At 38.6% G+C, this 27,042-nt stretch overlaps 1 protein-coding gene across 4 annotated transcripts in view; it reads left to right on the plus strand.

The window, feature by feature from the left end:
* grik2 (glutamate receptor, ionotropic, kainate 2) overlaps positions 1-27,042 on the plus strand; it is a 246,601-nt gene that overhangs the window by 169,828 nt on the left and 49,731 nt on the right. For all 4 annotated transcript variants that reach the window (XM_051076104.1, XM_051076105.1, XM_018665721.1 and 1 more), the window contains 4 exons: positions 7,868-8,074; positions 13,809-14,032; positions 21,277-21,395; positions 26,725-26,942. In XM_051076104.1, the coding sequence (XP_050932061.1) occupies positions 7,868-8,074; positions 13,809-14,032; positions 21,277-21,395; positions 26,725-26,942 (768 nt within the window). The remainder of the gene's footprint in view (positions 1-7,867; positions 8,075-13,808; positions 14,033-21,276; positions 21,396-26,724; positions 26,943-27,042) is intronic.

Raw genomic sequence — 27,042 nt, forward strand, 5'->3', positions numbered from 1 at the left:
CTGATTGATTCACTGATCAGGTGGTGAACAGTTTTATCTTTCAGTTAACTCAGTAGCTTACCTGTAAAATCATATCATCGTGTCATTTCCATTACCATAGTTTCTATGGTTGCCATGTTTAGACGAGCAGTGGTGCCAAGTTGAAATATTCTGAGTTTTGTCCTCTTTTCTGGTTAATCTCAGTAAGGCTATCTTCAGCAAGGTGGTTGCATGATATATTTGTAATTGATTGTCACTTGTATGCATAGGCTGTATACAGTTCTTGTGAATAGAGATGGAACGCATTAATTTGGACATGAGGGCTCTTTGTTTTTTTACCTGGGAATGTCATATATATGTTGATATATCAGTCCACTTTATCTTGTAGGCTAAAGATGTCCTTTAAGTTAACAGTATAACATTAGTTTTTACCCCTTTACTTGCCCCTAAATATGAATAATTTCTTTACTTCTGAGTGCATTTTATTTGTGCTTAAATTATTTTGCTTCTTCTTGCAACCCCTTCTTTCTCTTAGAAATTCTTATATACAACTAAACAGCAACAGCAAATATGTTTTGTTGGCTGGATTTGTCATGCTCGGGCTTGAAGCTGGACTGAATCCCTAAGTGCAGACTTAGGACACAGACACAGATAGGGTGAGGGAGTCAACGCAGAACTCAGGTGGATTCTCCCAGAAGCCATTACTTGGCTTAGGAAATAGAGATTATCTGTGCATCTAGATAAGAGAAGAAGTTACTTACAGAGCACGTGGTGAAAAAGAGAACAAAGGAACAGAGAAAATTAAAGTGCAATGGTGAGTGGCTATGTAGCTTGGAACTGATTTCAGCCAAAGGCGTTGTCTTTTTGCGTGCCGGAGTTTTTATCCTCTTGAGGACAGTATCAGGCTTACAGGCGGAGTGAGGTGGTCTCAGCCAATCAGAATTTGTTGTCCTCACTCTCTTTGTCTCAGTTAGTTCTGAAGAGAGGTGGGAGGTGACCAGCTCCAACTGGCCACTGAGCTGCCTAACTCAAGCACCCAGATTCCAGAGTGTCCATGACGTCTGCTAAAGCTCTCTTGTGCTGCCCCACGAGAATACCTTGATTGGTTAAAGCCTGCCACAGTGCATCGGAGTCCGCAGGGTCCGAGTGGCCAGATCATTCTGTCGTGCTCGGGCTTGAAGCTGGACCGAGCCCCTAAACACAGACTTAGGACACAGACACAGATAGGGTGAGGGAGTCAAGGGTTTAGTGATCCAAAAGGTTTATTGTGAGAGTAGGATGGGGATAAGAACTGGGGGGGTGATGCTGGGTGGAAGTCCAGGTAGGCCGGGTGTCGGGCTGAGGGACCATGGAGAGCCAGTCGGGAGACTGGAGAGACTGGCGACTGAGGAGGAGTCCTGAAGTAGGGGTGGACGGCAGACGCTAGAAATTCGCTCTGATAACAGCTCAGAGAATAAGGTGGCCATGAATGTTACCACATGGGAAACTGTGGCAATCTGGCGGCTTGTGATTGGAGAACCGGGGTAGATGTCTGGCTCTGATGAGCTGATGAAGAACAGGTGAGACCAGCACCGCCGTCACGCCCCTGCAGAGAAGCAGAAAACATACCCACACACACAACCCAATGGGAGGAGGTCGTAACAGGATTATGTTTTTTTTTCATAAGGATGTGATTGGGGTAGATGGCCGGCATACAAAGCATAAGACTGTCACGCTAGAGACCAGGGTTTGCAGCCACAGTCCTGTCTGTTTCAGCAACAAAAGCACTTTGGTTAAAATGAGGAAAAGATCATGATTCTGGTGAAATGTCATTTATCCAACATTACTTCTGACTTTTTCTGTATTAAACCAGATCATGATTTTAATAATCTTAACAAAGTGCTGTGCATATATATAATCACAAAAGTTTATGCTGTACTCACAAGCAGTGGATATTTTACTGCAAGACTGGAAATTAAAAATATATTATGTTAATAGAAAATGTAATCTGGTTGCAATTGCATTTCTTGCCTTTTTAGCTGTGTATAAACATCAGGGTTGCTTCTTGAGTAAACTTGCCTTCAAGTCCCAGTATTAAATATGATTTTCCAGTACTTTTCCCTCTACTCTGGTTGTAAAACAACAGCCGTGTTGAATGTAAACTTTTGGTTAAGTCAAAGTTTAGATTTCACTTAAGTTATTTGACAAAATTTGTTGAAATTAATATTGCACAATTATGAATAATTGCCAACAGTACACTGCCTCACACGGGGCACCGTTTTATGTTGTGTACAAGTAGGAGTTATTGGCTACTAAAAATGTGAAAAAATATTACTATTAAAAAGAGTAATATTAAATAAACTAATTAATATAACAAAGTAATAGGGGTTAATTTACTTTAAATCCACCTCAGGGCAGTAAAGTTGAAGGATTTGGAGCTCTGCTGCTTAGAGGTTGACAATATTCACTTTTGTACAGCATTAAAAAGATGAGAAAAGTATTCAATGTCCAAGAGTATTTATGGACACAAACTCTAACCTAATCTACCAACACTATGTCCATGTGTGCGTGTGTGAATACGTATGTGTGTGTGTGTGTGTGAGAGAGAGAGAGAGAGAGAGAGAGAGAAATAATGGCAAGATGGCTGACTTAAGATAGTTCCTTGGTCTTAAACTACATGGCTTAAAACAAAGGAACTGTAACAAAGATGGGGGAATTAAAGGTGACCTCCAGGACCAACTGCATGTCATGTGAGGGAGGTTAACAAAGAAGCATTCCTTTGTCTAAGACCAGGTTAGAAGGTGTCAGAAAAAGGGGGAGGTTAGCAAGTTGCATGCAAGACAGTGAGATGTACCTACATGTGTGAACATGCTAACAACCAGTAACCTGACTGTAAACAGACAGAACAACAGCACTCAGAGAAGCAAGACTGAGAAGACAGCAAAGACTAAGAGGATGCTTCTCCTTTTTGTATGGGCTGGTGACATAAAGAGTCTTGTCCATGCAGTGACCAACTGCAGCTGGAGTTGGAGATTTCACACTTTGGTGTGAAAAGATGTATAATGCTGGGAGACTGAGTTCAATGGCTCTCCTTTGTAGAACAAAAGGAACCATTTGGTCTTGTCCTCCATTTTGAATCGGCTGAAGCCCAGCAATGATATAAAAGCATGTATGACCTTCTCAAGATCAGGTTGCGAGAGGAAAGACCTGATCTTTGAGATCTTTCTTATGTAATAAAAACATGACTAAATCACTTTTCAGCCTTTACATTTGTTGACAGGGAGGTGAAGTCCATGTATGATTTTCTTTTTTTCTTTCATTTAGCTGGAGAAAGTTTGGGGATATCCAATATTTGATTTCAGACAGACAAGATAGTGTCATATGAAAGTTGCTCTCTTCACTGGTCTTTGATGGGACATATGTACATTTGTGTATCATCTGCATAACAGTGGTACTGAATATTGTATATATGAATGATATGTTCCAGTCAAAGCATATATAAACAGAGAAGGATGGGCCAAGGATTAAGCCCTGGAGAACACCACAGGTCAGCAGCAAAGTAGATTTGAGCAGTTTTTCATCACAGCACTGCATACTGAGAGCACCTGGATGATTCGCCACTGCCACACAGCATGGATGGGAATCAATAATACTAAAATAAGTCTTTAAAATGACTCAATTAAAGCAGTATCTTTTGTTTTTGCTGAGGCATAAAATCCATTGTTTTTAATTTGCTGGAGAGCAATGGGCTTGATTTTGTGTTTAAGGAGAGTATGTAATGAGGCATGGATGTGGTATAGCTTTAATTAGATTTACTTTACAGAGATACTCAGCTTCTTTTGCACTCTCTTTTTATTTAAGTAGGCACTTGCCCTTGTCTGCAGCCAACCTCACTGCAGGAGACAGAAGAGAGTGTGTGCATTTTTATCTGTGTATGTACATGAAGGGTAGCCTAGAGGGCCTTATACAGACTTATATTTCTGTCTTGGACCTGATGCTCATGGTCATTCTGACCAGTATGGAGTCCTGAATGTAACAAATACCATACGTATAATTCAGCCATAATCATAATACTATGTATCTACTGTAATGTAGCTGTAAGCAGATTGTAATGTCTTTATTTACGATAAGATAATCCTATGTTAGTCCCACAATGGGGAAATTTACAATTCATTTACACTTATAATCTATCCTATTATATGTTCAAAACTAAAAAACTAAACAGTATATGGCTGATAACACAGAATAGAACAATACATTTGTGGATAAATACATTTGTACTCATATGCAATTATATATTTTCAGTAAAGTAATGTGCCAATAAATAAATATCATGTTTATGAATTTATAAAGAAACATAGTTTCAACTATATAAGGGCATAATCTACTTTAAATCTCACTTAATGCATTACTACAAAGAAGTCAATTGTTATAAGGCAGTAAATAAGCATCTTCTCTTATTTATACATTTCTCTTTAAAAAGTGATTGTTTAGAACACAAGATATTTCAAATTTCAGTCAATGCCTTATCTCACTCTCTAACGAACAATTGTAGACATTTGACAAAAAATAACCATAATATCTTAACTTAAGGTCTACTTCTATTACTATACTTCGTAGCATTCTCTGGATCTTTTACAGTTACTGCATTAATAATAGCTGTATCCTATTGAGCTTTTCCAGTTCCAGAACCTTGGTATTATGCATGCTTACTCAAGCTATTGCTGACTGTTCCAGTGAGAGGTGCTCTTTATTATTGTTTGTGTCTTTCACAGGCGAGGGATGGTGAGAGGTCATAATTTGCTAATGGGCTCACAATTACTTACTTGTGCTCAACTAGGGCTAACAGTTGTTCCACTAGTTAACATGGCAGCACACAGAGACTGGGAAAAAATGGCCAAATAATAAATAAATGTAATTATAATTTAAAAGGACTGAGGAGGAATTTGCTGTTCCTGTGGTTGAAAGGTCCTTTCGGGGAAATAATAAAAGTAAACTTACAACAAAACAAAGTATTGTCCATCAGTGTCTAGCCCACTCTACATACTCTCCCTGAGCACTTTTTTAGAAACGCCTGTGCACCTGCTACTTCATGCAATTATCCAATCAGCCAGTTACGTGGCAGCCATGTAATGTATAAAATCATACAGATACAGGTCAGGAGCAACAGTTAATATTCACAGTAAACATCAGAATGGGGGAAAAATGTGATCTCACTGACTTTAGCTGTGGTATGGTTGCTATCCTAGAGTTGATGAAGAATGGTGGAGAAAAACTGAACAAATCCAGTGCACAAAAACACCTTGTTGATGAGAGAGGACCTATAAGAATGTCATTGGTTGGAGTTGACAGAAAGCCTACAATAACTCAGATAACCAACTGTTGTAAGCAGAAATCTGAGAATGCACAACACATTGAACCTTGAGGAAGATGGGATACAACAGCAGGCTCCACTCCCAGCTATGGACAGAAATCTGCGGCTGTAGTTGAAGACTAGAAAAACAACTGGTCTGATGAATCTTGATTTCCTCTGAGGCACCTAGATCGTCGGGTAGATGGTATGGACCCAACCTGCCCTGTCTTTGGGTTGCTTAATAACAATCAATCATTGTGTGAATACTACAGTCTAGAGTGTTGCTGTTGACTATAGGCATCTCCTTATGGTCACAATTTTCACATTTTCTGATGGCTACCTCCAGAATGGTAATGCACCATGTCACAAACCAAATACCAAGTCTGACCCAATATTTCTATTTATGTAACTTAAATGCTGATTAAATAGCCTGTTTATCTGGGACATTAAAATAATGTAATGACAGCTGTAGACTACTTGATCTCACACACCTCATATTTCAAAAGTTTCTGAGCTTATAAATGAATTCAAGTGACACTTAACTCTCTCATGGAGCATAAAAACAAAAGGGGAGAGGTGAACATGGGAGACTTCCTTTTACAGGTAGGGACCCCCAAAAGTGAATATAAGGGTGCAGAGACAGCCTTAAACGTTCCACAAATTGACTATATCTGTCAGGTAATAACAATTTACATAGATTTTGTGTAATTATAACATTACATTTTACAAATATATATTTGGTTAATTTACACATGTTGTAACTGACACTGTCACACTTGGTTGAAGTCCTCCACCACAATGAAAACAGAGACTGGGTGCAAGTTTTCCATATTGCTAATTGTCTCATATAGCTCATGGAGGGCTCAGTCCATGTTGGCTTGTGGCAGTATGCACACAGTTGTCGCTACAATTGCCATGAAATCACCAGGCAGCCAGAATGGCCAAAACAGGAATGTGAGATATTCCAGGTCCAGGAAGCAGAAAGACTTGGGTAAATGAATGTTCCTAAGATCACACATTAACGGCACAGTAACATATGATCAGTTTTCATTATGTGGGCATATATGGTCTTCAAACATTTGCGACATGAATGTGAAAACACCAATCTCACATGAGCTTTGCAAAAGTTTTGCATGTAATGTCAAAGTGCTTTTATCATGTCACACTTAATTTTCATATTTATACTTTAAGATCACATATTGATATTTGTGGGTTGTGGACTTTTCACATGTAATGAATAATCACATGATATAGAAACACAAGTGTGTCACATGAGAAAACAGCAGTTTATGTGCTTCTTGTAAGTGACAAAATCAGACATTTTTTTGACATGCATGTATGTATATATGTGTTTTGTTATAATTTAACCTATGAAATGTAACTACAAATACCATATTCACATGGGCCTTTTGGGTTAGGGTTACAGTTACAAATTTCAAATGTAATATTGCATTTTAATTATTATTATCATTATAGAGTAAAATAAACAGAAGGGGTTACAAAAATATGATTTCATATTTAGTTTTAAATTAAATCTATTATAAAAGCTGGGTTTTTTTTTTTTTGCTCCATAATCTTAACATTTATATCCTCACAATATTATGTAGTGAATTCATTATCCTCAAATTATTTCTAATACAAAACAGCCTGTTTGTTTGGCCTTCCATTACTAGTGAAAAGAACAAATTGCCTTTTTTGTTTGTTTGTTTTTCTTTTTTTTTCCTTTCATGCAAACATCTCATGCCTGCATAGTTTTCAAACTCTACTCAGTGAAGTGTGCCAGAGCTGTTTAGATTCTTTAAAGATTTTTTTGTCAGGGCACAATTATATGATAAACAACACCTGCTTGATGATATATTGTTGGAATTATTTGTCTGCAAGAGACAAAGGAGTTTTAGAAATGAGGGACATGTGGTGAGAACAAGTGTCTAAGGCTAACAAAGACAGATGGTACATTTAGCAAAGGTATAGTGGGGAGGAAGCAGGAGGAGGTGGAAACATAGTGTGACGTGTGGAGGGAAGAGAGAAGAACATGACAGTGGAGATGCTCAGTAGGTGGGAGGGAGAACGAAACAGTATGGACATTAGTAATCTCCCCAGCTGTATGTGTTAACAGAGAGGATGTGCTGGCTCTTGCACTCACTTTTTGTGTCCATCTACTATCATTATCTCTTATCTTATTGACAAAGCACGTGGTGCCCTGAAAGCTGGGCTTTGGCATAAGGTAAGCCTGCTCAGCCTAAGAGGAGTACAGAGCATTGATATAGGGGATTATCTCTTATTATGGTCACACCTCACTTTGCACCCACCCTACCTCACATCACAGGACTGGGACTGCTGGCAAGCAGACACGCACAAACACAGCAGCTTTACACATGCTTTACTAACCAAGCCAGTGTGTGTTTGCGCTCACACGACTCAAGAGCCTATCACACATCAGACACCCTCCCCAGAGGCGAGGTCTTATCAGAAGGTAAAAGATGCCAAGTGATGCCGAGACCCATCCCTTCTCTACCATTTCACTTTTTTCACTTTTTTTTTTTTTTTTTTTTACAGGAAGAGCCATATGTGATGTTCAAGAAGTCTGACAAACCACTGTATGGGAATGATCGCTTTGAGGGCTACTGTATAGACCTGCTGAGAGAGTTGGCCAACATCCTGGGCTTCACTTATGAGGTTCGACTGGTGGAAGATGGAAAATATGGTGCCCAGGATGAGAACACAGGCCAGTGGAATGGAATGGTGAAGGAGCTAATGGACCATGTAAGTCTCCAAATATATTATTAAGCATGAATGGGATCCTAGCGAACAGTCAACTTATGCCTACTCTTAAAGCATCATTCCATTTAATACAACTTAGGTCTTATTTTCTAAGTTTTCGCCAGTGTTGGTAAATAGTACAAAGATCAGTAAAGTACACAATAAAATTAATATGTAGCAATGCTTTGGGTCATAGCATGTGTTCACACACAACTAGTTAAAGGTCAAAGTTGATGAAGGAAGTTGGTCTGTAAACTGTTTACTTTTTTTCTTCCAAATAAGCTAACAAACATAGGGGTTTGTTTACAACCAGCTTGCCCCATCAGACTTTTTGTGACATCAGCAATTAGCTCGAGAATTATAGTATTATTATTACTGGCAGAAATGACGTACAATTCAAGGAAAATAAAATTTAAGGGACCAGTGTGCAGGATTTAGTGACATCTAGTGGTGAGAATGCAGATTGCAACCAACTGAATCCCTGTCCCCCTGACCTCTCCTTTTCCAAGAATGTCAGAGAGTCTACGGTGGCCATCATGTGACAAAATGGCATCAACTACCACAGCAACTACTCTGTCAAGTGAGGAGGTTTATTACTATAGGTATAGTCAGAAATTGTATTCAACTATAGGTAATAGCTGACATGTCCTCTCTCCTTTCTTCCTCTTTGTCTTTTGTACACAAGCTGTGGTGTCAACATAAAAATGTGAAAGATCACCATTTGGTTTGGTTTGTCTGTTTTGGGCTACTGTAGAAACATTGCGGCACAACATGGCATGCTCCTCCAACAAAACCATTATTAGTTTTAGATGATTATACACTAATAAAAACATACATATGTATATTAGTTTCCATTTCTGCCAATAGATCTCTCTAAACGTTGCACACTGGTCCTTTAAGATTTACAACATACCAAGCACTGTTGAACAAAATAATAAAAAGCAGCCAGTGTTAAAGTAACAATTATGAACAGTAAGACCAGTACATTTTGGGTTAAAATTAATGTTTGATGTCCATCATAGGCATTATTGATTAAAACCTTTTGTATCACCTATATAGAGAATCACATTCTGTCCAAATCCTATCCAGACTTTTCTGCTAGAAAAGATAACAAAAGATAACAAAAACAAAAAATAAATGGTGTCCTCTTCATCAGATTTTGTATGTTGTAACAGTAATGCTGAAATAGTGCTGAATTACAAGGTACAAGTACTGAATCTGGTCAGCACAGTGGTGTAGTGGTTAGCACTGTTGCCTCACAACAAGAAGGTTCCAGGGCTTTTCTGTGTGGAGTTTCTATGCTCTTCCCATGCCTGCATGGATTTTCTGACTTCCTTCCACAGTCCAAAGACATGCAGGTTAAATGGTCACTCTAAATTGTAGGTATGAGTGTGAGTGTGAATGGTTATTTGTCTCTATATGAGAGCCCTGTGACAGACTGGTGATCTGACCAGAGTGTACCCCACCTCTCTCCCAATCTCAGCTGGGATTGGCTCCAGCTCCCCTCCCCCCATGACCTTTAAAGGATAAGCGGTATAGATAATGGTTGGATGGAAGCACTGAATCTGTTTTTATTTCATTTCATTTTCATTTCATGACTTGTATGAGCACTGTAAATTTTCATATCAGCATCTTTTACCATTCAAATCTTTGGTTGGAAATGACAGAGAATACGATGGTAAGAAGAGGAGTATAACACTGAGACATGGTACGAGGGAAAGAAAATGAAAAAGAAGGAAGAAGAGGGAGGTAATAACTAGCACTATTTGAGAGTACAGTGATGCAAGGAGAGCATAGATTCTGTTATGAGTTGTTTCCCCTACAGAGCTTATTAAAACACACACGCAAGTACACACAATCTGCTCACAGTGTCGATCATTACACAGAACAAAGTCCCAGTTAGGATAAACTGCATGGGCAGAAAAACAGCAGTGACTGCACATCCAGCAGTCGATATTTGACCCCATTAGAAGCAGCACCCGCAAGGGGTCAAATCTCCTGTAACTTCTCCAGACTTGTCTTCTGCTTCTGCTCTTGATCAGTGCAGTGATTGGCTGTCGTGATAGTCTTTTCATAGGTGAAGGGCCCAATCCCCTGCGAGATGATGTTCAGCATGGGTTTGTCCCACTTCTTGTTTAGACAGGCTTGACTTAGACAGATGGTTATTGCAGTGGACAGAGCCCCAGAAGACTGGGGAGTGTGGACTCACAGAGAAGAAGTTCAGCTGAGGAAATGCTGAATTGTGCTGAACAAGTTGGAAACATCCTGTCAAAGGAATTTAACAAAATTATTTTTGGTCTGTCTAATGCCCAAAGCAGAGTAAACACATTCTGATGTATCTACACTGTGTAGGGTTGTGTTAGAGTAGTTTGGATAGATTCAGAGATGCCTGATATCAGCAAGACTTTTCATGTATCTTAGTTGTGAGCACTGAGCTCAATCAGTTCATCCTCGAGTGATATATGGCAACCTTCATAAGACAAAAAGGATATATCTTTGAGAAATGAACCACTTGGCCTTGCTGTGAATGTTTAGCATTTATAGTCAGTGTAGCCTGAAATTTATTTGTATAACTGCCAACAGCACAACATGGTTTTCACCCCAGATATGATGACATGACCTTCCCAGGCAGGCTCTGCACATCCCCTCTCTAGATCTCTAAGCACAGGTTTCACATATGGACAATCTTACTTGCCAAACAAAGGATTTTGCTATATTGTTAATAACTCTATAAGATGTTTAGCATTTATAGTCAGTGTAGCCTGAAATTTATTTGTATAACTGCCAACAGCATAACATGGTTTTCACCCCAGATATGATGACATGACCTTCCCAGGCAGGATCTGCACATCCCCTCTCTAGATCTCTAAGCACAGGTTTCACATATGGACAATCTTACTTGCCAAACAAAGGATTTTTCTATATTGTTAATAACTCTATAAGATGTGGAGTGTAGAGTGAATGGCACAAACAGCTGCCTGTTTTCAGAGTAGTAACAAATTTTGTATGCAACCTGTTTTCCACTGCAGCATCTTAACAAAATATTAAACCAAAACAAAACTTAACCCATTATGTAGCAGCTGTCCCAGGTTCTGCCTTTGTTTCCACGGTTATTCAGCTGACTTTTGGTATCGTTCAGGAGATGACATCTAATACAGTTTCCAGTTTAAAGTATCAGTTACCACTTTCATTGGTTGTTGAAAGTAAAAGAACAATGTCATAAACACAACAGTAACCACCATTTTACTATTGTATCTGTATCAACCAATACTTGCAAAAAAGTAGTAGGAGTTAGAAGTAAAACCAAAAAATTACAAAGTGATTTAAGGCACTGGATTTCACTCTAAGCCACTGACTAACAGACCCCAGCAGAGCCCTGCCTTGACATATAAAAGACTATCTAATTTGTATGTAAACTGATGATGATTTTGTTGATCTGGCTTTTGTATATAATAATGTTTTTTTCTTCCACATTAAACTTAATTGTAGTTTTGTCAAACAACATTTTTTCTATGGCTTTCCAAAAGGTAACACAAAATGAGCATTTATAAAATAGGTGGATATTTTTGGTTTTGCTTTTACAAGAAGTACATTCATCATCAGTCTTGGAAAATCTAGAAAGTTACATATTTGTTGGATAGAAATTGTGTAACAATTTAAGATGTAGCTCTCTCATTTTATTATACATATTTATAATAAAATTTTAAAGGGGACAAGCCCTGCTCTACACCAGTTTATGTCTTTAAATTGAGAATTCCAATAAATCTTTCCACAAGGTGTTATTTTTCTTTTGTTGTAAAGGCATTTCCTAATATGTTTGTTGTTACATTTGTGACTCATAAACTGAATTCCTTTTAGGTAAAGTGTCTGTTGAAGGTTAAGAGTCTCATGCTGTTCATAGAAACCTTTCATTAGTTCTATAAAACCACTAGGAATAGTATTAACTCCAAATCTATATTTCCTTGGGTTTGACCAGAAATACTTCTTTCTGAAGAGCTGAGGTCTAAAGGTCTTTTATGAGTATGAGCTCTTTTCAACCCAGTTTTGAACGTAGAGAGACTTGTTCCTTTTGGTAATATACTCATTGTTACATATTATTGTTTTATGTGGAGAGAAATTATGAGAGTAATACAACTTCCATGCCAACAAATTTTGCTGATAAAATTTAGACAAACTTAAAGGCAGTTTAGAAACATTATAATTACATAATAACAAAAAATGTAGACCTCCCACTTGTTTAAAAATATTGTGAGGGATGAAATACCATAAAGAGTTTGGTGTCTTCAAACATTCTTTTAACCATTTCACCTTGAATGTATAAATCATTTCAAGAGTTCAAAGCCACCCTCCTCTTCAGATCCAGACAAAATCTCCTTCTTCAGGTGATGATGTTTGTTTTTCCAGATAAAGTTTATGAAAGTGTTATTAATGTCTTTACAAGTTGAGTCCAGTTGAACACTGAGAGAGAGCAGGATAGACAAAACGTAACACTCCTTCGGCTTTAGTTAATAGAATCCTTCCTATGATGGAAAGGTCTCTTCAGAGCCACAAGTTTAAGATGGTTTTGGTTTTGTTTAATTTGGGAGACAAATTGAGAAGCTGTCATTCCATGGGGTCCTTAAAAATATGACTTCCAAGATATTTAACACTATTTTTAACAGGCGTATCACTGGTAAGTGGTGAATGTTGACATGACATTATGATGTAACATCTTGACATGATGTCTTGATGCTTAAGTGCCATCTGTGAGTGTTGCCCTTGTGTTACCAAAATCTCTGTAAGTATTTATAAGTTTATGGTGATATTGTCATTGTATCACAAACAGTATATATTGTACCATAGAATGGTAATTGAATACTAAATAAGATTTTGCCAAAGCATCATGTTTGGCCTTTTACAGTCAATGTACTTGGTTGTTACACAGGGTAAAATAGAACTGTGGCCAAGATTATGTCTTAATAGCAGTTTGGCAATACATCTCTAATGTCTAATTATATTAACTAGATCATAGAAAGAAAGCAGACTAAATTGTAGTCCTCCAACTCATATCCTCTTCCTAGTGGTGTAATAATGAACTGTGGCATGATGCATTGCAATTCAGAAAACATGACGATACGCATCATGATACGCAAATATATTGTGATGTGACGGATGAAGAGAGCGCTGTGTCTAAGATCTTAGTTTGTTTACATTCTTTCTTCACTGAATATATCCTTAGATGTATCGTTAGTGTATCGAACATGTGCCCCGTATCGAGTGTTGAGCCAAATCGTCACTTGTTGACTTGAATTGTAACACACCCCTACTTCTTACAGTCCAAAAACTGTAGCTCAGGTAAAGTATAAATTAAAGGTGTGGACAGGACTTTACTCTTTTCACGTTCATCCTCTAAGCACTGGCAAACTGTTCTATGTCTCTGTACATCCCAGTACACGGTATAAAGTATAGCACTGTGATAGTCTACAGCTCCCAGCTGTCCTAACAAAAGGAGACAGCAGCGAAAGAAAATAAATGAATGCTTTGATTTTGGTCCCAGAGAGAAAATGGGGAGTTTAGTAGTGGGAGTACACTTGATGGGTGGAGAGAGAAAGAGGGTTTTAAATTTCTTGCTAAGTACCTTGGGACAGATTCTGTAATGTGTAAAGACCCTGTTTTCTTAATTTGATTGCCTCTAAATGCCTCCTGTTCTCGTGACTTATAGCCTATCCCTCTTCCCTTTTATGTTTAATGTTGACAGAGAGCTGATCTGGCAGTGGCTCCCCTCGCCATCACATACGTGCGCGAGAAGGTTATTGACTTCTCCAAGCCCTTCATGACGCTGGGTATAAGTATACTGTACCGCAAGCCCAACGGGACCAACCCTGGGGTCTTCTCCTTCCTCAACCCCCTCTCGCCTGATATCTGGATGTATATTCTGCTGGCTTACTTGGGTGTCAGTTGTGTGCTGTTTGTCATAGCCAGGTAACATGTCACTTCCAGTGATAATAGCTTCACACACAGTTAGACACATGCTTAGCAGCCATTGCTCAGCCTTGCCCATCTGACTAAAAACAGGCTAAGCTCTGTAATCACAGGATCTAAATCCTGAAGACACTGACTCAGTCATAGTAAAAGCCTATCACTCAGTGACAGTGATGACACTAATCAATGGCCATGTATCAAAGCTCAGACTCAATGTCATTGTCATTTAATGTATTACATGTAGTTTTACCATTGAGAATCACATGGATATTTGCCTGTTTCCACCATCCGACATTGATAAAGAATTGATTTTTGCTTTTGGAGTGTCTTGTTTCAGATTGGCACTTGGCATGGCTGCTAGGTTACTCCAGCCCTGCTTCTTATGTGTAAAGAAAAAACAAACATCCCAAGAGTACAGACCTTAGACAGAGAAGTTGTAGACCTATCAGCCGTTTCAGGTTTGTGTGCATGTGTCTGAGATAGTTGCAGAGAGGTCATGCACTCACATGGATAGGTGTGTGAAAGTATGTGTGTGGGATGTGTTGAGCTGTATGTGAATGGCTGCTGCTCCCCTCCCACCTTTCCTTCACTGTCCCCAGTGTCTTAGAGTTTGTACTATTTTTTCCTTTCTCTTGTTCCCTTCACCTTGTTTCGAACACAATTCAGACTCAAAGATATGTTTTATCACTTTTTTCTGCTTATGTTGGTTCACAGTCTCCAATAAATACCAAAAATGCTGTCAGCCAGACACCTCACCTGGTTAGACATGTTAGAAAAGTAGAATCCAGTCCATGCAACCTGTAACTTATGACTAACCTTTTTTGATGTCTTTAACAGCTGAGATTCCTTGAAATTATAGCCAAACATATCTGTTCACACTGTTTTGTACAATGCTCTCAAAGCAAGAAGAACTGTTGTCCATCAAATGTTGACATCTGTCCTTTTTCCCTTAAAACCTTTCCCTAAAACCTTATTTTCTGTAGTTGCTTTGGATTACTTTCTCACTCTTGAAAGACTGCACCAAAGTTCTCTCGTAAGTGGGGCTACGACCTGCAATTTCAGGTCTCTCACTGCAGTTAATCGGTGCCACCCAAGTTCAAATGACATTGCACTTGTTCAAAGAAACTGAACCCAAGGAAGGAGAGCTGCAGAGTTGAAATACATTGTTCCACATTCCTGAAGATGTACAGGGTCCTAGAACTCATAATGTGTTTTTCTTCCTTTCCTTCTTTTTTGGCCAGAATCATACAGTATATTTTTGTAGGGAAGTGTGGATAGTGTTAGACTGATAGGTGGATACAAACAGCTCAGCACTATGTTACTTGCTTCTCTGTCCATCTTCTCTACAGTTTAGTTTGGTGATACAGCCAACATCAAGAATACTTCAGCTGGTGAAATGATGCAACACATTGATTGTACCGGTTGTCTTTTCCTTTAGTATCTTTGCTCAGACAAAACTAGGCCAATATTTTTTGAAGGCTCACTCACTTGATCTAGTGGCACTTGCTTGTGGTGTCTGTTTGAAACATGGTGAAGAAAAAAGAGAAAGAAAGGTTTGTGTTGACTTTAAAACTTTTGGGAGACATTGGCTCGCTTGCAGCCGTGACCCAATAGTTTTACCGTTAACGCCCATGTTTTTCAATGTTACTGGCGATATGATCACACAAGAAAATAAAAAGCGGCAACTGTCATCTAAGTTGGCTCAGAATATGCACCTATCTGTATTTAATATCACAATAAGTAAGTGTTTGGGTAAGTGTATAAATTTCCCCCTCACTCTATTCCTTCTTTTTTCCTGTATACACAAATGCATGCTGGGCTACAGTTGCATGTTTTTGCTGTAGAGTGTAGCACATAACAGTATCATAAAATTTCATGAAATGAGAAAGGCAGATTATGTACTGTGAACAGAAAATGTGACAATTACATCTCTCCCCTGTGAAAGAATTATTTTCACATTTTTCACATGTTTATTGTGTACCATCAGGCATTAGGTTAGTTTGATAAGACCTTGTGCAGTTGAATTATTACAGTAATGTATGTGTCAAATATTTTCCTACTCTTTCTTCTTTTCTCTCTAGCCATGCAGATAGTTTTGGTTTTCGTTGTCCGGGTTATTTGTCTCTGAGATTTGTGCCCTTGCTCAAGCACAACAGAAGTGAATGGAATTTAGTTTGTTGTGTTCACAGCAGAAAATCAACTGGTACAAATCTAACAGAAGGAGTGATCCTATCATTCTAGAATAGATCATCCACAGACCTTCATGTTAACAGTTTTCACTGAATAAACCATCTATGGAGGAAATATAAACTTGAACAATATGGAAAAATCTTATTTATAACAAAGCGAGTGAACTGACTCTTGATTTAAGTCACCAGTGAAAACTTTGTATGCTACAGTATAGTTTTGATCATAGTTTAACAAGAATAAGTTAACATAATTCTTGCCTTGTTGTTTTAAGATGGATTGCTGTTTATGGTTCACTATTCTGCCAGCACAATAGGGAAAAAATTCAAAATGCAAAGATTAGATAACAAACTCAACTCAACATTACTCAACTCAGTTACAACAGTGTTTAGGAGCAGTGACCTTATGGTATTATGGTATTAATCTGTAAGGCTTTTTCTTCCCCAAAATGTATCTCAAACTAAATAATGAAATATGTAATCTTGCCAATCTTGCCAACAAAAATTATCTGAAGCTCCTATGGCAAGAAAAGTGCCTTCCAAACCTTCACAAATCACAGTAAGTAAATATTTATTTCTTCATTTGTCATATCTGTGGTAAAAGTTTGGTAAGGTTTAGAAACAACAACCACTTGGTGAGTCAGAAGTTAGGGTTAGTGTTAGAGTTTGACATGGGTTAAATAGCAGGCTTTGATGACCCATTTAAGTACCTTGACCTGACCCCAACCAAATTTTGCCATTGCTCCTTCCAGACAAAGGTCATAATATTATATTCCCATATATACAGGCGTTTGTTTATCAGTTAAATGTAGACATAAAGTTGATTGTTTTGAGGCAAAACAACAGATATATTATTTTCCTGTGACAATTTCTGCCTATTTTATACATCCTTATTTGGCCTAAGTCCTCCACTTAATCCTTTCATGGTGGAGAGGTGTATTTCTCTTACTTTCTCTTCACATAAGTCATTTGTATGTTAGACCAAACTTCCTAGTATGTACATTTGGCATTTAAATATATTTAAATATAGTAACAGTATATTAAATATATTAAAACACACACACACACACACACATATATATATATATATACACACACATATATATATATATATATATATATATATATATATATATATACACACACACACACACACACACATATATATATATATATATATCAATCAGTCACAACATTATGACCACTGGTGGATGAAGTGAAGTGAATAACATTGATCATCTCATTATAATATAGTGTTCTGCTGAGGAACCTTGGGTCCTGACATTCATTTGGACGTTACTTTGTCACATACCACCCACCACTCAAGGAACACAACGAGTCAAAGCTGTTGACCTGGGCTCCAGCCTCCCCTAAAACAATGTTTAGGTGGGTGGCACGTGTCAACTTAACATCCAGATAAATGAAGGACCCATGGTTCCTCAGCAGAACATTGTATTGTAATAAGATGATGAATGTTATTCACGTCAGCTGTCAGTGGTTTTAATGTTATGGCTGATCGGTATATATATGTATATATATACATATATGTGTATGTATATATACATATATATATATATATGTATGTCTGTGTGTGTGTGTGTGTGTGTGGGTACACATTTTTCTACACATTTTTTCTATGTATGTGTATGTTTGTGCTGTAATGTGTGACTGACTGACTGCATGAGTGAGAGTCTGACAGAGAATGAATGTTGTCATAAACAGTGCTAGAGTTAGATCAGCTTCTTTTTGCCATGAGTAGGTCTATTCCACACGATTATTCTGCGGTGGCTGTTATTGCTTTTATGTTCTTTCTAATGACAACAAGAGTACTGCTACTCCTGGCGCAGGTGATGAAATAGCTTAAAAAAAAACAAACACCCTCTATAGTACATCACACCCCTGCTAAAGCCAATGCATTATCACCTGGTTACACTTACCCCTACATCATCCACATAAAATGAATTTTCTTAAGCAAGAGAGCGAGGTGCTTTGCCACAGCAACTGGTCAGAATGTTTGTGCAGAATATTCTTTGTCTTTCTCTAAATAATTATGACTCATGATATTGACATGTAATTCTCACCTGCCTTGTTTAAAATTAGGATATTTCTCTGTGTGCTAAGTCTTTCTTCCCCCACACCAAAGTGTAATCTGTCTGTCCTCAGTCTTTGAATGAAAAACATTTGGTTAGAATGTGCTCATATTAAAGGCACCCCCAATCACATGGTTGCAGTTCTCATAATCCCATTCAGTCCTCTAAGTAGGATGGTCTGGACATGTATACACATTTTTTTCCTGAGATTAGAGATTAGAATGATGATTACTGTATGATATGTGATATTTAACAAAAATATAGCATCAGCCTGTTGGGAAACACACCTGTATACACAGTCTACAGACTGTTGTATAGCTTAGTAACACTAACCACTAACAAATTGTATATTTAGGCTGCACTTTTCATTTTTGTTTAACATTTTCCAAGGCATGCCATTGTGTTATGTTTTATGTGTTCAAATGTGTTTTGGCAACCTTCCAGGCAGTAGTGCAGTTTTCAGTCTGCATATATGGCCTGTCTTATTCCAGCAAGTTGAAAGTCTCTTCTGAGTGACATTACTGGGAACCAGTGGCTTGAAAAACTATGTAAAGTAAGGCAAGACAAGTTTATTTCCTGCAGAACATCTTATACACAAAGGAAGAGCAGGAATAGGAAGCAAAAAATATAATGTAAAACATTAAAACACAAATTAAACAGGCAGAAACCATTTCAAATTAAATTAAAAAGAGATTCACAAAACAATAAATCCTAGGTAGGTTTGTAACATACATATTTCTATTTGATTTTCAAGTAATTAAAACTGGTAAACCTCATATCTAGTTTTCTTCCAGCTCTGTGGTGCATAGCAATTAAGTGCTGCTTCGTTAAGTTTAATATGGTCTCTGGAAATGGTTAACAAACTTCTGCCTGGTTACCTCAGGTTATTCTTCTATTAAAAGCCAGAGACGTGAGAATTGATTTTGACTTTAACTGCAGCTTTGTTTAGACTGTAGCAGCAGCATTCTGAATGACCTTTTTGGTGTGACCTGTCCAAAGACTAAAGACCATTACAATAGTTCAATAGTGTTCCGTTATTGCACACTACAGAATTTGTAACAACATCTATCAAAAAAGTGTGAGCATATAAAGTCAATCATCCTGTGACAGAGCAACAGGACCATTCTGATTCTGTTGATTCATCTCCCCTGACATTGGTTTTATCATGTGTATCATCACTAGAGTTTTCTGCAGGATGACCCTGCCCTTGAAGAAAGATAAAAACCACACATTGTTTCCTCAGTTTTTTGTCCATGCTTATCTCTGTACTGACCTTGCTTAAAGTTTCTCTCTCTGGAGCACAGATGACCTGAGATAATGTAAGGGCAGTGTAATTGGATCAAAATGACAGCAAACAGGCCAAGCAGTGCTACAGTGAGAGACAGGTTAAGCTGTGCTGTCTTTTGTAAATGCTACTGGTTTAGCATTCCCTGACCCCACCAGCAGCCACAGTAGCTCAGCCCCCAGGATTCAGCACTGATGACAACTTCACTCATCCATGTTCATGGTGATCAGTAACTGGCTTTTCACAACATGATTGAAGGAAACATATTTAGAGACCTCTGTGCAAAGGGATTGGGTCACATAGTCACACACACCATGGCAAGGTTGCATTTCAGTTGAACTCAATTTGGCATTGCAAATTGACAAGCCAGCAAATCTGATACAAATTAAGGGAGCAGACTGATTGATTTAAGGCCAAGGATTCTCTTAAAGCAAAAATAAGGGGACATTCAGAGGTCCTTGAGCTACACTACACAATATCCTCCTGAGTATTATAGGGGTGAAAAGTAATGCAACTGCTAACCACATTATAATGGCAAAGTCCATTAGTCAATGACAACATACAGTTATGATGCTGTCATTTTATCGATAGAGTCATACATCTTCATATGGAGCATGTATTACAGTATACAAACCAGTTCTACTGTATTTTACCCAAAAGGAAATTAATCAAAATCTTGACACACAGCAGTGTAGCAGCTTCACTGGCATTATCCTGCATGCAGATTTTACATTCACTCGAGGTTATCATTCTTGATTTCTAGTGCAGTAAAAAGGCCCACACTGAGACAAGTCTACATTATGCATTGCAATTTGATTAGTCAAACCGCCGTGTCTGTTAAACAGCTTGAGTCAAGATAGGGCCCCCGTTTCCCCCTCTACTCCAGCACAAACCAAATCAGGTCAGGATTGTTAATTGTAGACCAATCAACCTTTACTAATGTTATGTCACTTTTATTTAACATGAATAAATGAAAAATCTCTCTGCTTGAGGAGTATGTCAAGTGTGGAGGAATGCCGAGGCTGGCATGGGCATGATGGGAATGAACCGTTTGATCTGTTGAATATTAATGCTTCTCCAAGATTATAAGGATTATTAGTTCTTTTCTCATCTGACAATGGAGTTATATTCAGACCCCATCGATTAAATTACTGAGGGAATTGCCTTTGATATGAGCACGCCCACATGAGGAGCCACTTTTGGAATATGAGTGGTGTTAATTTGAGCCCATTCCCCATGTATTATATATTATAAAAATTGAAAAAACACACAAGAGACATTCAGATGAGTAGTATTTTTTGAGAATTTATTTTAGGTTATTCAGTAAAGAATTCCCAATCAAAATCACATTGTAATTCATGTAATAAAACTGCTAATTTTTACTGCAGATAACAGTATACCAATCTGAAGTATGTATATGAAAGGAAAGCTTTGCTTACTGATTAATGTTCTCAGGCATGATTTACAGTGTCTCATCTCTGGACATAACTAACTAAACTGTGTTTTCTCTCCCCTGTCTCCCCAGGTAGGATGACAACTCTTGGTCTCTTTTATTGTGCACTTGCGTGTCTTTATTCAACTTAAGTAAAACGATATGTGTATGTGTGTGCGTGTGTGTGTGTGTGCGTGTGTGTGCGTGTGTGTGTGCGTGTGTGTGTGTTTGTTCTCTGTTAACTGTCACAGGTTTAGTCCCTACGAGTGGTATAACCCCCATCCTTGCAACCCTGACTCGGATGTAGTGGAAAACAATTTCACCCTGCTAAATAGTTTCTGGTTCGGAGTTGGAGCTCTCATGCAGCAAGGTAGACGCCTCTGCCTGCCCCCTTAATCTAGCACAAGTCCCACTTTTTTGCTGGGGGTCAACCTTGCTCTTTGACCAGGCCCATGACTATGCATGGGGGCCTCTGTGCATGTAGCTAGATGCTTCACTAGTAGTGTCCAGCAGGATGGATTGAGTAGGATTTGAGTGATGTGATCAGTGAATGGGGATGGTGCTCCTGCATGCCCTTATCCCTACCCCCTAACTCATCTTTCCTCCCTTTCCCCACCAATTCAGAGCCATTTGAACAGGTAAGTGTACCCACCCAGAAGATGAGATGAAGCAGATGAGTGAGATTGAATGAGAACTCAGCAGCTTAACCTGCCTGTTTGGTCTTGCTTCCTTCTGTCAAACCAATGCCATATCTTCTCAACTAGTTAAATTATATGTGTGTATATACATATATATCTCAGATTTCAACCATGCATTATGGTCCTTGTCAGTATAGTAGTCTAGTATAGCCTAGAGTATACCCCACAGTACACTTGACCAAAATTGCATTCTTCCTGTCACGTGACATCTGAGCAACTTCATCCACTGAGGAAGACCATGAAATGTGGTTGTAAGTTCTAGATCTTTTGTCTAAATTTGAGAAATGTGTCTTTGGGTGAAGTGACCCCGAAGTCCACAGACATCACAATCTTTCCAAGGATTTAGTAGCTGATTTAGTAGCTGATAGTTTATTTCCTGTTGGCTGGCTGCATGCTATGACTTACTTATAATGCATGCTTACTAATACCTCCAAATTAGCCACTAACTTTTTCACAGCTTAATATTGAGCATAAAAAAATGTTTATGACTAACAAGGATCTGGTGGAGATTTGTGTGACTGTCTTGAGTTACTAGATGCAGTCTAGTGTGATGTAGTGTTCTTTGAAACACCAGCAGAACAAAGATGGAGGGTTGACCAGTTGAGAAGATGTGGCTGAGGGCCAGCAGGCTGTGGGGTTAGACTGGATGAATGCACAGTGTCTGCATGGCACTGTGCTGGACTACACTGTAGAGAGGCTCCCCTGCCAGATGGCTTGCACCGCCCCCCAGAAAACTGTGGGATGTGCTGTTTGGTCATGACGTTACCTTGGGTACATGACAGTCAGCCCCAACCAGGCTCTGTTTGGGTTCAACTCACTTCTCTGAGTGGGTTGCTCCTCTTTTCTGTTCTGGTTTCTGAGGTGGAACAGGATAAGAAGCTCAGAGCTGGTAATATGTTCCACAAACAAACTTGCATCTGAAAGCTTGCCATGGGACCGACACAGAACAAGCAGAATCCACTGCTAACAGTTCTGATGAATATGTGTTTGTGTTCATGTTTGTTTCCTTGATTTTTGTTCTTGGGTATAGTTTGATGAATGGGCAAAGTGGGTGGCTGGTGGCTATCCTGGGTCATATCTGCCAGTTTTGATGGCTAATGCAAGGTTAAACAAACAATGTGTATTTAGAAGAGTATACCACTGGTTAACTTATGTTTCAAGTGATGACACAGAAACAAAACTCATTGTTTTGTTCACCCTTTTTGACAGCTTTCTATGAGATTACCAGCAATGGGGGCCTCTATGGTTAACTTGCACAAGCACTTCTTAACCTTCAATAAATGTCTTTCACTTATGCTTTTTTTCCCTCATTTTCAACCATATTGTGATTTAGAGCTCTAATCTGTAGTTTTCTGTTTATGTCAACCAAATGCTTAAAATTGAAAGGCATTGTAAATGTTCTACATCACCTCAGACTCATAATGAATACATGAGGGGAAAAACAGACACAATTACAAAAACAAAACAAAACAAACATTATGTTATAGTCAGTTGCATGCTGACACAATATATAATAACTATTATAAGAGGCTCCACACTAACACTTTTTAACACATCTTGTCTAAAAATCAATACCATCTTAGCCAGTTATGACAAGTCTATTTGTACGGTGTATTTCCCATTAGTGATCTTTTAATTTTATCCTTCAATATGGACAATAAAAGTAATTATTCATAATCTTTCAGACATTTAACAATGATGACTGAGATATCACAGTGATGATGGTTTACAGATATTTGTGATAAGTTAATGGTACAGGTGCTATAAAAAGCTGTGGCCATGCATAACAGTTGTACATTATGACAGCTGTTCATTTAAGTTGAATCAGGGTCTTCTAGACCAATGCATTGAATTGTTGATTTTTAGGAGGAAACCCTATTTTTGATGGTCCAAATACGATTTCCATATAATTACATACATCTACATGTTGCCACAATTAGGATCAAAATTCCTAATCTGAACTAGTGAAATCAACAGAGGAGGCCTTGGGAAGAGACACCTGGGAAACACCACATAATTACTGATCAGCACAATGTAAGACTTAAAGTTACGCAAACTACTGTGCTGTTAAGTGCTCCTTAGCATTCACTGTATGTAGAATTACTATTCTGACAGTTTAGCAGAAACTACATTGATAACTTTGCTAGTATCAGTCAGTTTAAAGACAGTTTATTGTCAACATTTTTGTGTATTCACCTGCTTATGAAAAGACATGATTGTATTACTGTTATTAAACCAACCACTGTTATTTTAATGATCTTGGAAAGTCAAGTTAGGCATAGCATATACAAGTCATTAGTTGTTATCACTTACCATGTAAGTTTACCTATAAGAGATAAACCTGATAATGTCACCCATATTGTCATGTTTTCCCTGCATGCTCCTGCTGCTAGACAGCTCACTCAGGGAACTGGCAGAAAGAAAGTTTGACTAAAAGTGAGCGTGCTGATTGAGCCTCTTACAGAGGGAGTGGACCACAGAGTTCTTAACCTCCTATCTCTATGAATTTGGCCGCTTTCCCTTTGAGTCAGTGTTCAAAATCCTAGCTTTCAATTGGTTAAGCTGCTTGAGTAGAATAGTGCTGCTATAATCCAGGCCTACCTTCTATCATCTGGATAATAAACCTTACTCTCACTCTACCCATGCACATATACTCCTTCATGCTCTGTGTATATTCAGTAAAACCTGAATGAAAAGCATTGAACTGAAGATTTAGTACACTCTACTATAAGAAATAAAAAATTGTGAGAGTAACGTAGCAACATTTCTGAACAAAATCAATTCATTTATTATGAAGTACTGCAACTGGTGGAATCATTCACAGGGACAAAGTAAATTCATACAGATCTTAAGTCTTAACTTGTGAACTTCAACGCGCACTGTTGAGCAATTGCTAACCAGCTTGACAGGTCTGGTCTTTTAGAGAGAGCCAAGAATCTAAAATATAGAAAGGATAATTTTAGCTGTGTCCAATCCAAATCCACAAAACCCTGTTATGCCACTAAATAGAGGCAGACAGAAATTAAACCTAAATATTTAAAAGATGAGGATTAATCTTCATTGTTCATCATGGTCTAAAAATTGCTCTCACGTGTCGTTATCTCTACTGAAGTATTCTGTGCCCCGGTGTCTACCCTTGGGCTACCTTATACTACACAAAGCCTGCCCCTTTGAAGCATGGCAGTCCATCAAAAATGACAACTACTGTGCACAAGAAAAGATGGTTTGTAGACAGTTGTGAGATCACAGTCTTACACAAAGTCTCTTCATCAAACTGTGTTAAATATTTGTCTGGTTAACAACAAAGGTAGTTTGGTTGGCCTTCTCAAAATTAAGTTGACCAGCTAGCATGGGGGTTAGGTTGCCAGTTACAGTAGCTTGCGGACTACCCCACCAAATAGTGGGGTAGCCTGAAATTTTCTAGACATTTCACAGCTGAGCTCTATGAGGTATGGCTATTAAATAATGAGATTGCACTTATGATAAAACCACGTGTTTCACAGTCACACACACGTGGTTCACAGTCACACTGAGTGACGTCTTTAGTTCACTGCTAGCTGCTGATTGAAGTGCATGTGTTTTTGCTAAGGTGTTGGAAAATAATTAGCTTAAAAGTTGAGCAACAATTAACTTTCAAATTTTTGGTGAAATTGAACAAAACAGCAGCTGAATCTTTTCGTACATTGTATGAGGAACACTGCATGTCACATGCACGTGTGTTTGAATGGCACAAAAGATGTTGTGAAGGCAGAGAGGGTGTCCCAGACGATGGATGTTCTGGGTGCCTGTGCACATCGAAAACTCTGGAAAACATTCAACAAACTGAACAAATCATTTGAATTGATCGACAACTCAGTATGAGAATGAGAGCAGAAATGGTGTCCATTGATAAAGAGACAGTCTGGCAAATTTTGCATGAAAATTTGAACATGACAAAAGTCATCACTTCAAATCACTTCGTTAAGACAACGTGCCAGCTCACACTGCACTCTCTGTAAAGCAGTTTCTGGCCCAAAAACAAATCACAGTGCTTGATCACCCTCCCTGTTCACCTCATCTAGCACCGTGTGACTTTTTCCTTTTTCCTAAGATCAAATCTGAGCTCAAAGGAACACAATTTGAGTCTGTGTCAGAAGTTAAGAAAAGAACGACAGAGGTTCTGAGACAACTGTAGACCTACTGCACTGTTCTGATAAGTGGAAGACCTGAATACAGCGGTGTGATGATGCAGAAGGGGAGTATGTTGAAGGAGAAAGACACTGAATAATCTTTATGTTCAATAAAGTTGTATTACAGCATAGTCTTGTTTTTTAATAGCTATACCTCGTCTGTTTGAAAAAAAAATGCCCCAATCAATCAGCCTGGACATTAAGAGGATTTTATCCTGCCAGCTCCCTAGTATAAAGTCTCTGTAATGTTCAAGTGTGAGTAAAGCAGGTAATTCACAATGAGCAGGTGGGCATGTTATCCTGCAGTGCTGGTCTCCTGCATGCTCCACCTGCAGGCGCCACCCTTCACCTAAACCTAACAGAACATTTTCAGTAGGTGAGAACACATCTCACACAGATGTTCTCTAACTGTGCTGCATGTGTGAAAGGGCAACACTGGACATTCTTGGTACAAGAATGTGACAATGGTGCAACTGACTTTTTCCACTTCCTGGCAGTTTGTTTCCTTGTTTTGAATTTTAAAACGATGGGAAAATATCTTTAGTTGTAAAAGAAGCATCACAATAAAGACAGACGATCAGGCAATCCAGTGTATACAGGAAGGCTTCACATCACCAGTGTAGATTAAAGAATAAATACCAATCACCAGGTCCAACCATGAGCCTGCCCACTCTGCCCACTCTGTGTCTGTATTTAAGTATGTGATTAGGCAGCAGATACAGAGGCCTAGCCTGGCTTGGCCTGGCCTAGCCTGGGTGCTGCCCCCTCTTCAGCATAGTGCTGTACCAGACCTCACCCACCCCCCCACCCCCCTTCTGCTCCTCTTGTTCAGGATCTGAGCTCATGCCAAAAGCCCTCTCCACCAGAATTGTAGGAGGAATCTGGTGGTTTTTCACACTCATCATCATCTCCTCCTACACGGCAAACCTGGCGGCCTTCCTTACTGTGGAGAGGATGGAGTCGCCCATCGACTCTGCTGACGACCTGGCCAAGCAGACAAAGATTGAATATGGAGTGGTAGAGGATGGCTCCACCATGACCTTCTTTAAGGTTAGTTAAAACTGGATATTATTAAACCAAATACAGTTTTTTTATGTTGTGTTTTGCTGCCCTGTATCATGCAGGGATTTTGTGCTATATTAAATATGTC

This window comes from Lates calcarifer, linkage group LG15 (assembly GCF_001640805.2).
Source record: "Lates calcarifer isolate ASB-BC8 linkage group LG15, TLL_Latcal_v3, whole genome shotgun sequence".
Classification (NCBI taxonomy): Eukaryota; Metazoa; Chordata; class Actinopteri; family Centropomidae; genus Lates; species Lates calcarifer.